Source organism: Bufo bufo, chromosome 5 (genome assembly GCF_905171765.1).
Source record: "Bufo bufo chromosome 5, aBufBuf1.1, whole genome shotgun sequence".
Lineage (NCBI taxonomy): Eukaryota > Metazoa > Chordata > Amphibia > Anura > Bufonidae > Bufo > Bufo bufo.
In genome coordinates this window covers 509,462,973-509,478,717 of record NC_053393.1, presented here as the reverse complement: position 1 = coordinate 509,478,717, position 15,745 = coordinate 509,462,973, and the positions used below count along the sequence as shown (strand labels likewise).

At 48.1% G+C, this 15,745-nt stretch overlaps 1 protein-coding gene across 5 annotated transcripts in view; it reads right to left on the bottom strand.

Moving 5' to 3' along the window:
• The window catches only part of ARHGAP21 (Rho GTPase activating protein 21), a 141,667-nt gene that overhangs the window by 64,841 nt on the left and 61,081 nt on the right, over positions 1 to 15,745 (bottom strand). For all 5 annotated transcript variants that reach the window (XM_040434403.1, XM_040434405.1, XM_040434406.1 and 2 more), the window contains exon 4: positions 197 to 289. In XM_040434403.1, coding sequence (XP_040290337.1) covers positions 197 to 289 — 93 coding nt within the window. The remainder of the gene's footprint in view (positions 1 to 196; positions 290 to 15,745) is intronic.

The window sequence follows — 15,745 nt, the reverse complement described above, 5'->3', positions numbered from 1 at the left end:
CCATTCAAGTGAATGAGGCTGAGTGCAATACCAAACACGGCCACTATACAATGTACGGCGCTGTGCTTGGTGAGCAGAGAGAAGGTAGCAGCACCCACAGGAGCACCGATGCCTTCTCAAAAGAGCTGATCGGCGGGGGTCCTGGGTGTCGGATCCCCACCGACCAGATAAACATAATATAAAGTAAATCAATCACCTGTGCACAAGCCGGCTTCATTTGCTGGTCCGCCTTCCTTAACTTGTTTCACAAATATGGTGTCCATTGGCTCCAACCGGTTTCTGGGTCTTCCTAAGGAATTAAAAAAAAGTAGACGTTCATAGTAAAAGACTAAGACACACACATGTTTATTTGACATCTTAAAATTAAAGTTTTCCAGGATTTACATATTGATGGCCTATCCTAAGAATAGGTCATAAAAAGGAGATGGGCGGATGTCCGAATCCCAGGCCTAAGTGAATGGGGGTGAGCTGCAATACCAAGCACAACCACTATACAATGTATGGCGCTGTGCTTGGTAAGCTACAAGGAGTCCACCTCCTCAAACAGCTGATCAGCGGGGGTGCTGTGGGTCGGAGCCACGTTGACCTCATACTGAAGACCTATCCGGAGGAGAAGTCAATATATAAACCCTGGAGAACCTTGTACTGGAAGATGTTCTAAGAAAAATATGTCTACGAATCACATTCAGAACTTTAGTTACTCTCAAAAAATAAATATAAAATTAAGAAATTATGAAAATGTTATCTTTGTAACAGGCTGACAACTAATCAGACCGTGGGGGCGGGGTAGTCACACCTACTATGAATTAAGGATTTTATGCACTCATTTTAGACATTAAGCCCAGTGACCACACGTCTTTTTTTTACAAACCAATACATCTAAAACAAAAGGTGAGCCAACTATGCAAAAAATCTTAAAATCATTCTGTAGTTTTGGGTCTACAGCTTCTATGCAAACCAATGTTTCCATGGTAACAGACTACAATTCAACAAAGTGTAGTCTGATCCTGCCGTTAGACTGCTATCTATTAGCCCCCTGCATTTTGCTAACCTACAAAAATGTAGTTTTGAAAGAAAGAATTAGGGAACTGCTGGAAGAGAATGAGGGATCAAAGTACCCAGAATCTGTTTTTTTAAATCAGTTATCATGGAGACATACATCCGCATGAAAACTGCAGATAAAAAAGTTGGAAAATTTTAGTTAAATCTTTTTTGCTTCATTTTCTCAGTTACTAACTTGGACCTTCGCTTTAAGGCTACTTTTACACTCGTGTTTTGTGCGGATATCATCTTTAACATAGCCAAGACGGATCTGTCTTGAACACCATTGAAAGTCAATGGAGGACAGATTTGTTTTCTATTCTGCCAGATTGTGTCAGGGAAAACGGATCCGTCCTGGCACACAATGTCAGTCAATGGGGACTGATCCGTTTTCACTCACTTTCATCAGACGGACACCATAAAGTTTAAGCAACTTGGCTAAGGTGGTCAGTTAAAGAGGTTGTTCCTTTAAGACAACATATCCTCGATCATCAAGAGAAAGGGGTGCTCATGCTCTCAGGTCTGAATGAAGTGGCCATTACGCATGCAGGCTGCTCCCATAGAGGTGAATGGAGGGGCGGACACGCATACAGGTCCATTCAAATGGAGAGCATGGTCCTGCAGTGGGCAGACCTCAACCAATCAAGACACTTTATGCTCTATCCTATCAATACGTTGTCTTAATGGGACGACCGAAAAAAAAAAATATATATATAGTTTTGAGTCTTCAGCTCTTATGCAGTCCCATGTGTCTCCATGCTTACATCCGCCATTACAGTCTTCCATGTGTCCCCTACATCCTGAGTAGATGAAGAGGTGGATGGAGTGGGGAAAGCCAAGTAGTTAAGGTCTCAAAAATATCCAATCCCAGGTTTCTTGAGGTCAGTGCAGAGTGCTGGCAAGAACTGCGCAAACACTTAAGTCTACTGCAAAATAATTTCAGGTTAACTACTCTATCAAGAGTCAACTGACCCATGAGGAAGAGTTAATTATTTAATAAAAGTTCCGTCTTTTTCATCCATTCCCATGTTCTCATCTGTAAGGCACTGTCACTGCAATTTTCAACGCCGCATTGACTCGTATGCTCGGATAGGCAAACGCAGATCAGATTTCAATGAATTCCTCAGTCATTTAGATCAGTACAGTGTCCAAAACACACCAGGTTCAGGGGGTTACTGAATTTTTGGAGAATGTATAAGGCTGTAAAGTACATGGATGTAGTAAGAGTCCAGCTCTCCTACCTTCGGTCTAGAAGGTATCTTTTGAAGGTGCACCTGTCCTCTGCTCATTACTGATCACTAATAGGATGCCATTATTTATACCAATTCAGGAGGTCACATTGAAGGACCCCATCTCCAGATTATGTTCTATGGTTTCCCCTTTCATCTGTCAGGTCCTCGACAGATCAATAACAATCAGACGCTAATGAGGCCTCCACTTCCCTTCATGGAGTCTCAAGTTGGTGGAACATAAGTCAAATAAAAATAACAGACTAATATTTCTAAACCCATAAGAAAGCACAAGATTATAGGCAACAACAGTCCCTGAACTTACAATTTATTGCAGGTGGACACTATTACTTATTCAATAACTGCTGCGGAACCTCTGAGTATGGAGAAGGTGTCAATCAACAAACATCTCCACTTCTTTCTTTGTAAAGGGCTCGTTTGCCTTAGACAACCCCTATTCACATGCTCAAAAGATCTGATAATGGTATAACATATCTTAATATATATAATACTATAATCGCATAATACATATATAATTAACGGGGCCGTGGGCATTCTGGTACTGTCCAGCAATGTCGGATCTCATGAGGCATATCAAAATTAGCCTTATCCTCTGCTTTGTTGCTATTCATCCACAACAGAATGTGTGGCCAGGAAACAACTATGCGCCCAGCAACCCTCCTGAACTCCCACCTGCCCAAGCTGCTGGAGGTGCAGTCACTGGCGTACTACTTAGTGGAGTCCACGGTGTTTAGGAAGCTGATGGTGTGTGCTCAGTCTCAATGGAGGAAAAAGCCATCAGAGTCGGGTTGTCACAATACCAAAATTTTGATTCAATTTCGATACCATAAAAAAGTATTGCGATACTCTATACCACGCGAAAAAAATAAAAAACAAAAAAAGCCTTGTGCTTTACGCATTTTATAGAACGTTCAGCCAATAATAGAACAGCCATACCTTATATTTTTCTTTTTTTTGGGGGGGCGGGGGGGACTAGATGACCAAAAAGTGGTAAATTCCGTGTTTACATTTTTTTTTCTGTTACAGCGTTCACCGCATAAGAGATATTTTAATATTTTAATAATTCTGACTTTTTTTTGGACGCGGCGATATGCAATAAGGAGACTTTTGTATTACTTACCAGTAAAGTCTCTTTCTCGCTCTTCCTTGGGGGACACAGGAAACCATGGGTATAGCTCTGCTCCCTAGGAGGCGTGACACTAAGTGAAAGCTGTAAGCCCCTCCTCCATCAGCTATACCCTTCAGCCTGGAGAGAGAGACTGCCAGTTGCGTGTCCAAGTAGTGAAAGATAACCACCAACCGGAAAAAAGAACTGTCGAGCCCCAACGGGGGCAACCAAGCCGGAACCACAACTGTAAACCCAAATGAAGGGCGGGTGCTGTGTCCCCCAAGGAAGAGCGAGAAAGAGACTTTACTGGTAAGTAATACAAAAGTCTCCTTTTCTCGCCCATATTCCTTGGGGGACACAGGAAACCAGAGCAGTCCCAGAAGGGAGGGACCAGAACAAACTAGACCAACACTAGAGGCATCAATCAACTGCCGCCTGCAACACCAGACGGCCTAAAGCAGCGTCAGCCGACGCATGAGTATGCACCCTGTAGAACTTGGTGAAGGTGTGCAAGGAGGACCAAGTGGCCGCCTTGCAAATCTGCTCCGTAGAAGCCCGATTCCTCTGAGCCCAGGAAGCCCCGACCGCTCTAGTGGAGTGAGCGGTAACACCAAGGGGCGGAACCTTGCCCTTGGCGAGATAAGCCTCAGTAACAGCCATCTTGACAAAACGGGCGATAACTTTGGACGCCGCCATCCCTCTGCGCGACCCCTCTGGAACCACAAAGAGCGAGTCAGTACGCCTGAAAGAGCTGGTTACCTCCAGGTAAACCTTGAGCGCCCTGACAACGTCCAGGCGATGAAGCTTCCTCTCCCGGGGGTGGGAAGGGGAAGGACACAAAGAGGGGAGAACGATGTCCTCGTTCAGATGAAAGGCGGAGACCACCTTAGGAAGGAAGGAAGGGACCGGACGAAGAACCACCTTGTCCTGGTGGAACACTAGGAAAGGTTCCAGACAGGAGAGTGCAGCCAATTCGGACACCCTCCGAAGAGAGGTGACGGCTACAAGGAAAATAACCTTGCAGGACAGAAGTCGCAAGGAAACCGTCCGCAGAGGCTCGAAAGGAGAAGCCTGGAGCGCTGAGAGAACCAGGTTCAGGTCCCAGGGCGGTCCCAGGGCGTGAGCCACGCCCTGAAGGAAGGTCTTGACAGGACCAAGGGGGGCCAGTGGGCGCTGAAACAAAATGGACAGCGCAGACACCTGACCCTTCAAAGAACTAAGACCCAGACCTTGGGCAAGTCCGCTCTGCAGGAAGGACAAAACGGTGGGGAGAGAAAAGCGGAGCGGAGGAATCCCCAGATCGGCACAGAACCCCAAATAGGTCCTCCAGGTCCTATAATAGATCCTAGAAGAGGACGGCTTACGGGCGCGGATCATGGTGCGGACGACGTCCGCAGAAAAACCCCTACGTGTCAGGACGGTGGTCTCAACAACCACGCCGTCAAACGTAGGGACCTTAAACGCGGGTGGAAGATCGGTCCCTGAGAGAGAAGATCTTCCCTGGCGGGCAGCGGCCAGGGCGCGTCTGCCAGGAGCAGCATGAGGTCGGCATACCAAGACCGGCGGGGCCAGTCCGGAGCGACCAGAATCACCGAGACACCTTCCGCCGCGATCTTCCGAAGGACCTTGGGCAGGAGTGGGATGGGAGGGAATATGTATGGACGCGCGAAGCCTCGCCAAGGAAGAACGAGGGCGTCGGCTCCGCAAGCTCCCAGATCCCTGGCCCTGGACAGATAGGCGGGGACCTTGTGATTGAATTTGGAGGCCATGAGGTCCACATCCGGTATGCCCCAACGAAGGCAAATGGCCTCGAACACCTCCGGGTGAAGAGACCACTCGCCGGGGTCGACGGTGGTGCGACTGAGGAAGTCCGCCGCCCAATTGTCCACCCCTGGAATAAAAATTGCAGATAGAGCCGGGACGTGGGCTTCCGCCCAACGGAGAATGCTGGTGACCTCCCGCATTGCTGCGAGTGCCCCCCTGGTGGTTTATGTACGCCACGGCCGTGGCGTTGTCCGATTGCACACGAACTGGATGACCCTTCAGCAGATGAGTCCAGTGTCGCAGAGACAGAAGGGCCGCTCTCAGCTCCAGGACATTGATCGAGAGTTTGGACTCCGATGGAGACCAAATGCCCTGGACGGATCGGGGAGGAAACACGCCTCCCCAGCCCAAGAGACTGGCATCGGTTGTAACCACCAACCAGTTGAGCGGCAGAAAGGACCTGCCCAGAAGAGGGGACTGTAACCACCAGCGGAGAGATGACCGCACCGGAGGCGATAGATGGAAGGGATGATCCAGAGACTCCGGCGATTTGTCCCAGGAGGAGAGGATCGCCCGTTGGAGAGGGCGGGAGTGAAACTGCGCAAATGGGATCGCCTCGAAGCAGGCAACCATCTGCCCCAAGACCCGCATGCAGAAGCGGAAGGACGGTCGACGGTGGAGAAGGAGACCCCGAATCGCCCGACGGAGGGTCAGTCGTTTTTCCGAGGGAAGACGTACCTCCGCCGCTCCCGTGTCTAAAAGCATTCCCAGGAAGACCAGTTGTCTGGAGGGGGGAAGGGAGGACTTGGGGAAGTTGATGACCCAACTGAACCTCGCCAGAGTCTCTAGAGTGAGATCCGCGCTGGCAACCGCTTGAGAAAGGGACGGAGCCTTGATGAGGATATCGTCCAAGTACGGTAGCAGAAAAACACCCCTGGAACGGAGTAAGGCCAAAACCGGGGCCAGGACCTTGGTGAACACCCGGGGGGCTGTTGCCAGCCTAAAGGGAAGGGCGACAAATTGGAAGTGGAGGTCCCCCACGGCGAATCGGAGGAAGCGATGGTGACACCGGGCTACCGGAACATGGAGGTAGGCATCCTGTATATCGATGGAAGACATGAAATCTCCCCGCTCCAGGGAAGCCACCGCGGAAAGGAGGGACTCCATCCGAAACCGTCGAAGGAGGAGAAAACGGTTGAGCTTTTTGAGGTCCAAAATGGGCCGCACCGAACCTCCCTTCTTGGGAACTACAAAGAGGTTCGAATAGAACCCTTGGAACCTTTCCTCTAGAGGAACGGGGGTAATCACCCCCCTGTCCAGTAAGGCTTGAACAGCCGTGGAGAACGCAGCCGCGCTTTTCGGGTCCCGCGGCGGGCGGGAGCGAAAGAACCGATCTGGAGGGAAGGACGCGAATTTGATTTTGTATCCGGAGGACACAATTTCGAAAGCCCAGGCGTCGGAGATGTGAGCCATCCAGATGTCCCTGAAAAGGGGGAGCCGGCCCCCCACCCGGGTGGGTGGGGGCGCGCCTTCAGGCAGAGGACTGCTTTGCTGCGGGTGTGCGGGCAGCCTGCGGCAGGAGGGCTGCGCCCGAAAAAACGCAAAAAAATAAAAAATTATAGGGAAACAACCCTGCCTAAGCAGGGAGTGTCTTGCCTCCTTGGACACTAAGCAAAAACTGGCAGTCTCTCTCTCCAGGCTGAAGGGTATAGCTGATGGAGGAGGGGCTTACAGCTTTCACTTAGTGTCACGCCTCCTAGGGAGCAGAGCTATACCCATGGTTTCCTGTGTCCCCCAAGGAATATGGGCTAGAAATATATATTTTTTATTGTGTTTAGATTTTTATATGTAAAATTAAAAAAGGGGCGATTTAAAATGTAACTTTTTTTTTACTTTTTATTTACTATTAGCCCCGTTAGGGGCTAGAACCCTTGTCCTATTCACCCCAATAGAGCTCTATTAGGGTGAACAGGACTTTACACTCTCCCTGCTCCCCTGTGCACACAGCAGCAGGGAGCTTACCATGGCAGCTGAGACTTCAGCAGTTTTCTGGCTGCCATGGTAACCGATCCGAGCTCTGATCAGACGCTGCCACTGCACCACCAATGGATGAGGAGGGGCCACTGCCACCAATGACCATAATACTACTTTGGGGTGGGGGAATGCACTATGCCACCAATGACTACAATACTGGGGGGGGTGGGATGGGGACCGCAATTAATATAATACTCAAAAGAGGGGGAGTAGGAGGGTAGGGACTGTGGCCACTGTGCCACCAATGGATATAATTTATGCCTGAATGCAAACGTAGGCTGCGGCCATATCACATACCCGGCCGCTGACTGCGCGCTGCGATCCATCGCAATTAACCCCTCAGGTGCCGCACCTAAAGGGGTTAATTGCCGCGGTTCGCAGCGTGCAGTCACCGAGGCCGGGTGCGGGGTATGTGATATGGCAGACACCTGCAGCCTACGTTTGTATTCAGGCATAAATTCTATTCATTGGTGGCGCAGTGGCCACAGTCCCTCCGCTCATACTCCTCTCTGTTCTCATTGGTGGCAACAGCAGCCGCACACTCTCCTTCTCCACTGGGCTGGCTCAGGGTAACATGGTGTGCGCCGAGAGTGGCGCGTGCCATGTTCCACTTATTGATCCTAGGCTGCGCAGCAGCCTAGTATCGGTCAATAGCAAATCCTGGTATTGAATCGATCCAGGTACAAAAGTATACATTGGGTATCGATAATTCAATACCTGGTACAACCCTACAGAGAACGTGGCCGGCTCTTTGAAACTGTGTGGCAAGGTGCACACCACCGTCAATACCTGGAGCACCAATTATGGCCAGGGATAGTACATGTTTAATGTTTTGAGCAGCAACACAGCAACAAGGCCAGGTCCTATTGACATGTCCACTTTTGTGTCCGCCTGGTTTCCCCACCAGGCATTTATCTACATGCATCATGTTCGCCTAAATGAACATCCACCTATTCCCAAAAGAAACAGGTCAGAGCGTTGCTTCCAGTCCTTCTCCCTCCTTTCATAGGTGTAAAGTGAAGCGTTGCCATTCTTAGAACTAATGGGACTTGGCGAGATAAGCCACACACAGGATCAATTGCTAATTTGCAAATGAGCCTGTTCCCCGAGTCCATGGACTTCTGGGCAGGCAGACTGGAACAGTGGCTGGAAATAGACCACTTTGCCATCGGTGTACTGTCTTGTCCAGGCTCCAGTGTACCGTCGGAGGGGGTAATTAGTGCGGCAGGTGGCGTCACACCCAAGTGGACAAAGCATAACCTTTGTCAAAATTAACAAGGCATAGATACACTTGGATTTTCCATTTTTGCGTTGATCTTACGTTTTTATTGATACCATTTTGGAGTGTGCTTGCACTTTTTACTCATTTATATTTTTTGGGTGGTGAAGAGAAAAAATGGCGAATAGGCCATTTTATTTATTTATTTTTACCATCACACCATATGGAACAAATATTTTTATATTTTAATAGTACAATCAATTTGGGATACAGTGATGCCTATGTTTAATTTTTTTTTTTTAGTTATAGGGAAAGTGGATTTTTTTTTTTTTTTTTACATTTTCAAAAAAAAAATAAAAATATCTTTTTGTTTACTTTTTACCTCAGTCCCCCTAGATGACTAGAATATGCATTAGATTGCTTCTACAATACGTTGCATTACATTGCAATGTTTTAATGTAGTCCTGCCACCTGCAGGGCTCCATAGGAATTACAGCTCTAAAAGCCCTGGTTTCTTCAGAGACACAACAGCTCCTCTGATCGCCGCACGGGGGAGCTGCTCAGGACTCGGGGGGCGCAGAACTCCCAGGTTGTGTATTCTCAGATACAGTAGGCATATTTGACCAAAGCTGCTGAGGTGTTATAGGGGTTGTCTGAGTTCAGGGCTGAACTCGGACATAAGCTCCCCTTCACTCCTTTAGCATGTAGGATAGGAGCATCGGAACATTTCTTTGCTCCGATGTTCCCCTTGCCCACCGCTGCATCGCAAGGCCCATGATGTACTGCGCTGTACAACATTGTGCTAGGCTGAGACTTCCGCCTAGCAGGGAGCTCTGTGACATCACCAACTCAAGTGGGCGATGTATAGCGCTGGTCTGGGTGGTTTTGGAGGCGGGTAAGGTGTGATTTTTTTAATGCATGAAAAACAGTGTAGGGAAACTATAAAATCCAGTTTTTTTTTTGTTTTTTTCCAAATATTTTATTTATTTTGTTAAGCAAAAAATAACCCACCACAGCCAGATATTGCATGTGGGCTAATAGGAAACATTGTGTTAAGATTTTTTTTACTTTATTTTTGTCCCAAGCGCAGCATGGGGCTTTTTCAGGTGATTTCCTATAAACTTCTATATAGGAGAAAAAAATTGTAAATAAAAAAAAAAGTCAATGTTGTGCGACTAGCAGAATGCCGTAAAAAAAGAAAAAAAGTGATTGTAATAAAATTCAAGTGTGGAAGCACCACCATTCAGATGTCATTTACATACGGTAACCATCCACGGATGCGCACTATGCACAGAATATATGAGGGTGCACCGTCTGTGCCTGCGCGGTGTGCTGGACCCCACTAAACCCCAGATGAAATGTCCCCTTCCTGGATTTTATATTGTGACTTCATAACCCCTCTTACAAACTCATGCCAAAATATCACCATTCTCTACAAGGCCACCGCTCTGCGGCCACACCGCATTCCCAAGATGCCGGACTATTCTTAACTGCAGCATTTCTGACATAGGTAACATGACAGACCCTCAGCTCGTTAACAGGAATGTCATGTACTTGGAAATAGTATCTTATTACAGCCGGAGACTGTACATTTACATTAATCTTAGACTGAAAACAAGCAGATGCCAATAAATACCACGGGGGTCCATAGATAATCCATGTGCTGCTACATAGTATATCGGGGCCCGGGGGTCCATAGGTAATCCATGTGCTGCTACATAGTATATCGGGGCCCGGGGGTCCATAGGTAATCCATGTGCTGCTACATAGTATATCAGGGCCCGGGGTCCATAGGTAATCCATGTGCTGCTACATAGTATATCGGGGCCCGGGGGTCCATAGGTAATCCATGTGCTGCTACATAGTATATCGGGGCCCGGGGGTCCATAGGTAATCCATGTGCTGCTACATAGTATATGGGGGCCCGGGGGTCCATAGGTAATCCATGTGCTGCTACATAGTATATCGGGGCCCGGGGGTCCATAGGTAATCCATGTGCTGCTACATAGTATATCGGGGCCCGGGGGTCCATAGGTAATCCATGTGCTGCTACATAGTATATCGGGGCCCGGGGGTCCATAGGTAATCCATGTGCTGCTACATAGTATATCGGGGCCCGGGGGTCCATAGGTAATCCATGTGCTGCTACATAGTATATCGGGGCCCGGGGGTCCATAGGTAATCCATGTCCTGTTTCATAGTATATCGGGGCCCGGGGTCCATAGGTAATCCATGGGCTGCTATATGGTGCCCATACTATCCAGTAGAAGGAGAATACCTTCTTAATACAGCATGGCACGGAGAGTATGAAACTGGAGGCATATGGAAGCACCGTATGGCGGATCACTACTGCACAGATCAATAACATGTCTGTGTGCACAGGGCCCAAGGGTGCTCTACAATCTCTTCTCCCCGGGACTATCTACAAACTGAGCATAAAGCTAGGCACCATGTCCCACAAGACGGGGTTAAATCGCATTATTCCTGCAACTCCTGCCCAAAAACCAAGATTCCCTTCAATTTTAAGAACCTGAACATGGTCAAAATAGAGGGGACTGCCCCAAGTCCCCATGCAAATTATTCCAATCATAGCGAAATATTAAGGTCATCCCCATGATTTTAGCATGACTAGGTTGTGATCCAGTGTCTAGCGCGGCTATTTAAGTCGGGCCTATACAAAGGATCGGGAGCCAGAGGCCGGTCATGCACGTTGCGATCCAAATCACTTCTATGGGGAGAGCGCTGGTGGTGGCCGGACCAGAGTCCTCCAGCCACCACTTTGCGGGCTCCGTTCTCGATATAGGTGCAAGTCCCAGCAGTGGGACCCGCTCCTATAAGACAATGGGGGCATATCATAGCGATATGCCCCCATTGTCTGAGAGGAGACAACCCCTTTAACGCTGGGAGCATTAAGTACTTATGGACCTGGCTGGCGGCCCCAGCAACCTTCCTGAATTCAACTGTACTGCCATCCCGAGGCAACTGGAGTAGGACAACCGAGCGTGGCAGCCTCTTCGGAGGTATTTTGGTTCTGCTGGGGCATGATTTTGTGCAGCACTGTGGTATGTGTTTCCTCCTAGGCGGTATACTGTGCAGCACTGGGGTATTGGTTTCTTCCTAGGCGGTATACTGTACAGCACTGTGGTATGTGTTTCCTCCTAGGCGGTATACTGTGCAGCACTGGGGTATTGGTTTCTTCCTAGGCGGTATACTGTACAGCACTGTGGTATGTGTTTCCTCCTAGGCGGTATACTGTGCAGCACTGGGTTATTGGTTTCTTCCTAGGCGGTATACTGTACAGCACTGTGGTATTTGTTTCTTCCTAGGCGGTATACTGTACAGCACTGTGGTATTTGTTTCCTCCTAGGCGGTATACTGTGCAGCACTGGGTTATTGGTTTCTTCCTAGGCGGTATACTGTACAGCACTGTGGTATTTGTTTCTTCCTAGGCGGTATACTGTACAGCACTGTGGTATTTGTTTCTTCCTAGGCGGTATACTGTGCAGCACTGGGGTATGTGTCTCTTCCTAGGCGGTATACTGTGCAGCACTGGGGTATGTGTCTCTTCCTAGGCGGTATACTGTGCAGCACTGGGGTATGTGTCTCTTCCTAGGCGGTATACTGTGCAGCACTGGGGTATGTGTCTCTTCCTAGGCGGTATACTGTGCAGCACTGTGGTATGTGTTTCCTCCTAGGCGGTATACTGTGCAGCACTGTGGTATGTGTTTCCTCCTAGGCGGTATACTGTGCAGCACTGTGGTATGTGTCTCTTCCTAGGCGGTATACTGTGCAGCACTGTGGTATGTGTCTCTTCCTAGGCGGTATACTGTGCAGCACTGTGGTATTTGTTTCTTCCTAGGTGGTATACTGTGCAGTACTGTGGTATGTGTTTACTCCTAGGCGGTATACTGTGCAGCACTGTGGTATGTGTTTCTGCCTAGGCAGTATACTGTGCAGCACTGTGGTATGTGTTTCCTCCTAGGCGGTATACTGTGCAGCACTGTGGTATGTGTTTCCTCCTAGGCGGTATACTGTGCAGCACTGTGGTATGTGTTTCTTCCTAGGCAGTATACTGTGCAGCACTGTGGTATGTGTTTCCTCCTAGGCGGTATACTGTGCAGCACTGTGGTATGTGTTTCCTCCTAGGCGGTATACTGTGCAGCACTGTGGTACGTGTTTCTTCCTAGGCGGTATACTGTGCAGCACTGTGGTACGTGTTTCTTCCTAGGCGGTATACTGTGCAGCACTGTGGTATTGGTTTCCTCCTAGGCAGTATACTGTGCAGCACTGTGGTATTTGCCTCTGCTGGAGCGGTATTTTGTACTGCAATACGGTAATGTTGGCCCCTCCTTCTGTCAATTTGGACACCTCTACAACATGGGGGCCACTATTCGTTTTTTCCATGGCCACTTAAGGTTCCCATTCTGGCCCTGCGTGTCAGACAAAGTAGACATTGCAAAGCGGAATATGCAACATTATAAGGAAGAAATGTAAATTTACAGTTCTGTACGACTCGGGGATGTCACACAGAGGTGCAGTCTGCCATCACTATACTGTGGAGGCTGAGAGAAACATGTTACAGCTGTATTTCTTGTGATTTTAGAAAATTACATCCCTAATTAAACATACAATATAAAAGTACATAAATGCACACAAAAAAAAAAAAAGGTTATCCATATATGAATTTTCTAACTCATTCAGTAACCTGTGCAGTCATTCGCCTAAACTTCCACTAGATGGCGCTTCAGTCCCAACAATAATTGTAAAATAAAATATATGTAACTGTTCATTAAAAAATGCAGGGGACAATAGGGTTAAAAGATCATTTTTCCCTCCATTTGCTTAAGGAAACACAGACCACCTTGTTCCCTGACCACTGGGTGGGTTGAGACAATGGAATTAAAGGGGCTATGGGGCATATGGATGTCAGGAGGGGCGCCATAGTCAGGACTACTCCTCTATTAGGGCTCATTTAGACGGCACGGATCCGTTTTTTGTGGACAGTTCAGCATGTCCTCAAAAAAACTGATTGCATTCCGTTTTTTTGCTGATCCATAGAGCCGCGCAATGGAAGAAAAGGGCCCCAAAGAAGTGAATGGGACGGCATCTAATCTGCAAAAAACGGATACACATTTTTGCGGACAGCATACAGCCGTCTGAATGAGCCCTTAGGCAGAGTGCGCTGGAAAGATTTGGCACAACTATGGAGGTAGTTGACCATCCACTTGAATGTATCGGGGGAGGGGGGTTTGGGGAGACAAAAAAAATCTAACAGCTCTGCGCCCCTTCACAGGTGTATGTGGTACTGCAGTTCCCTCTACTTTAAAGTCAACATGGACCAGTGTGGGGCGCTACAGGAAAGAAAGCAGCTATTTCTTTCTATTTCTGAACAACCCCTTTAAGCACTGTATAAGTACATACGTTCCAAGTATTTTCTTCATAAAGAGAGTGTGAAGGGGCCGCAGGACGGGTGCCCTGGTGCTGGGTGCCCATCCGTTATATCAATTTGGCCATAAAAGCAATAGAACAGCAAAGTCTTCTGACAGACGCATCAGAGTGATGACAGCCACCGCCTCTCCAAACCCAGAGTGACATCCACTGGTGTCACCCCCAGCATCAGAGGAGACCATAAGGGTCATCAGTGTGGAAGTGTCACCATCACTCATCACCTAATGGATCCTGATCCAATTATGTACAGAATGCAAAGCGCTGTCCACATCACACTAGGAATGAAGACCGGCGCTCACTTTTCAATCCGTGTTTCCTGGTTTATTGGCACATTTTAATATACATGCGACCAATTTCGGCTCCAGTGTGAGCCCTCTCCTGAGGAATGGTCCGACAAGAGCTGAAACGAGTCACATGTATATTAAAATGTGGCAATAAACCAGGAAACACTGCGATTCAAAAGTGTTGGGCTATTTTTCTTACGATGTATAATGACGTCAAGGAAGATGCCGCCACAATCATGGAGCGTCCGGCCTCTAACAGCTGATCGGTGCGGCTCCTGATCGGATATTGATGGCCAATCCAGTGGATAAGTCATCAATAGTAATTCCCGGATAACCCCTGATGGGTTAAAACACATGAGTGTATCCAGAATTAGTGTGACACAGATCCCGAACATGGTGGAAATATAGTCCTATGGATGAGTGCATAGGCTTGTAGAGGTGAGTAAGGGTCCATTCACACATCCGTATGGGTTTTACGGATCCGCAAAACACAGACGCCGGCAATGTGCATTCCGCACATCGCCGGCACCCTCATAGAAAATGCCTTTTCTTGTCCGCAATTGCAGACAAGAATAGGACATGTTCTATTTTTTTGCCGAACGGAAGTGCGGATCCGCAAATGCGGACGGCACATTCCGGCCCCATTGAAAATGAATGGGTCTGCACCTGTTCCGCAAAATTGAGGACCGGATGCGGACCCATATTGCGGACGTGTGAATGGACCCTAAACCACTGGGACTCCAAGTATCAAACTTCTACTCTACCCTTATATTAACTCATACTCTACCATAGATCACAAGGGATTGTTCTATTAACTCCTACCCTAGACCACCAAGCATGGTTCCCTAGACAGGGATCAGCAACCTTCGGCACTCCAGGTGTGGTGAAACTACAACTCCCAGCATGCACACTTGATTGGCTGTTCTCAGAACTCCCATAGGAGTGAATAGAGCATGCTGGGAGTTGTAGTTTCACAACAGCTGGAGTTCCCAGGGTTGATGACCCCTGCCGTAGACTGTCAGGGATGCAGACCACCAGGAATGAAGATAAGACCTACATTACACTAGGCCACCAGGGAGGATTTTACCAACTCCTTCACCATTGTAGACAACCAGGAATGGCTTACGTCCTACATTACCTTAGACCAACAGTGACGGTTATACCAACTCTTGGGGCTCATGCACATGAACGTTTATTGCATTCTGTATACGGGCTGTATTTTGATTCCGTATACGGAACCATTCATTTCAAAGGGTCTGCAAAAGATGCGGACAGCACTCTGTGTGCTGTCTGCATCCGTTGCTCCGTTCCGTGGCCCCGCAAAAATTATGAGGCATGTCCTATTCTTCTCAGTTTTGCGGACAAGAATAGGCATTTCTACAATGGGCCTCCTGTTCCGTTCCGCAAATTGCGCAAGGCACATGGGCCGCATCAGTTTTTTTGCAGATACGCAATATGTGCATGAGGCCTTACACTACTGTAGATTACCAGGAATGAAGATAAACATCTACACTACACTAGGCCACCAGGAATGGTTTTACTAATTCCTACACTATCAGACCACCAGGAATGGCTATATTAACTAATGGTTATCTTA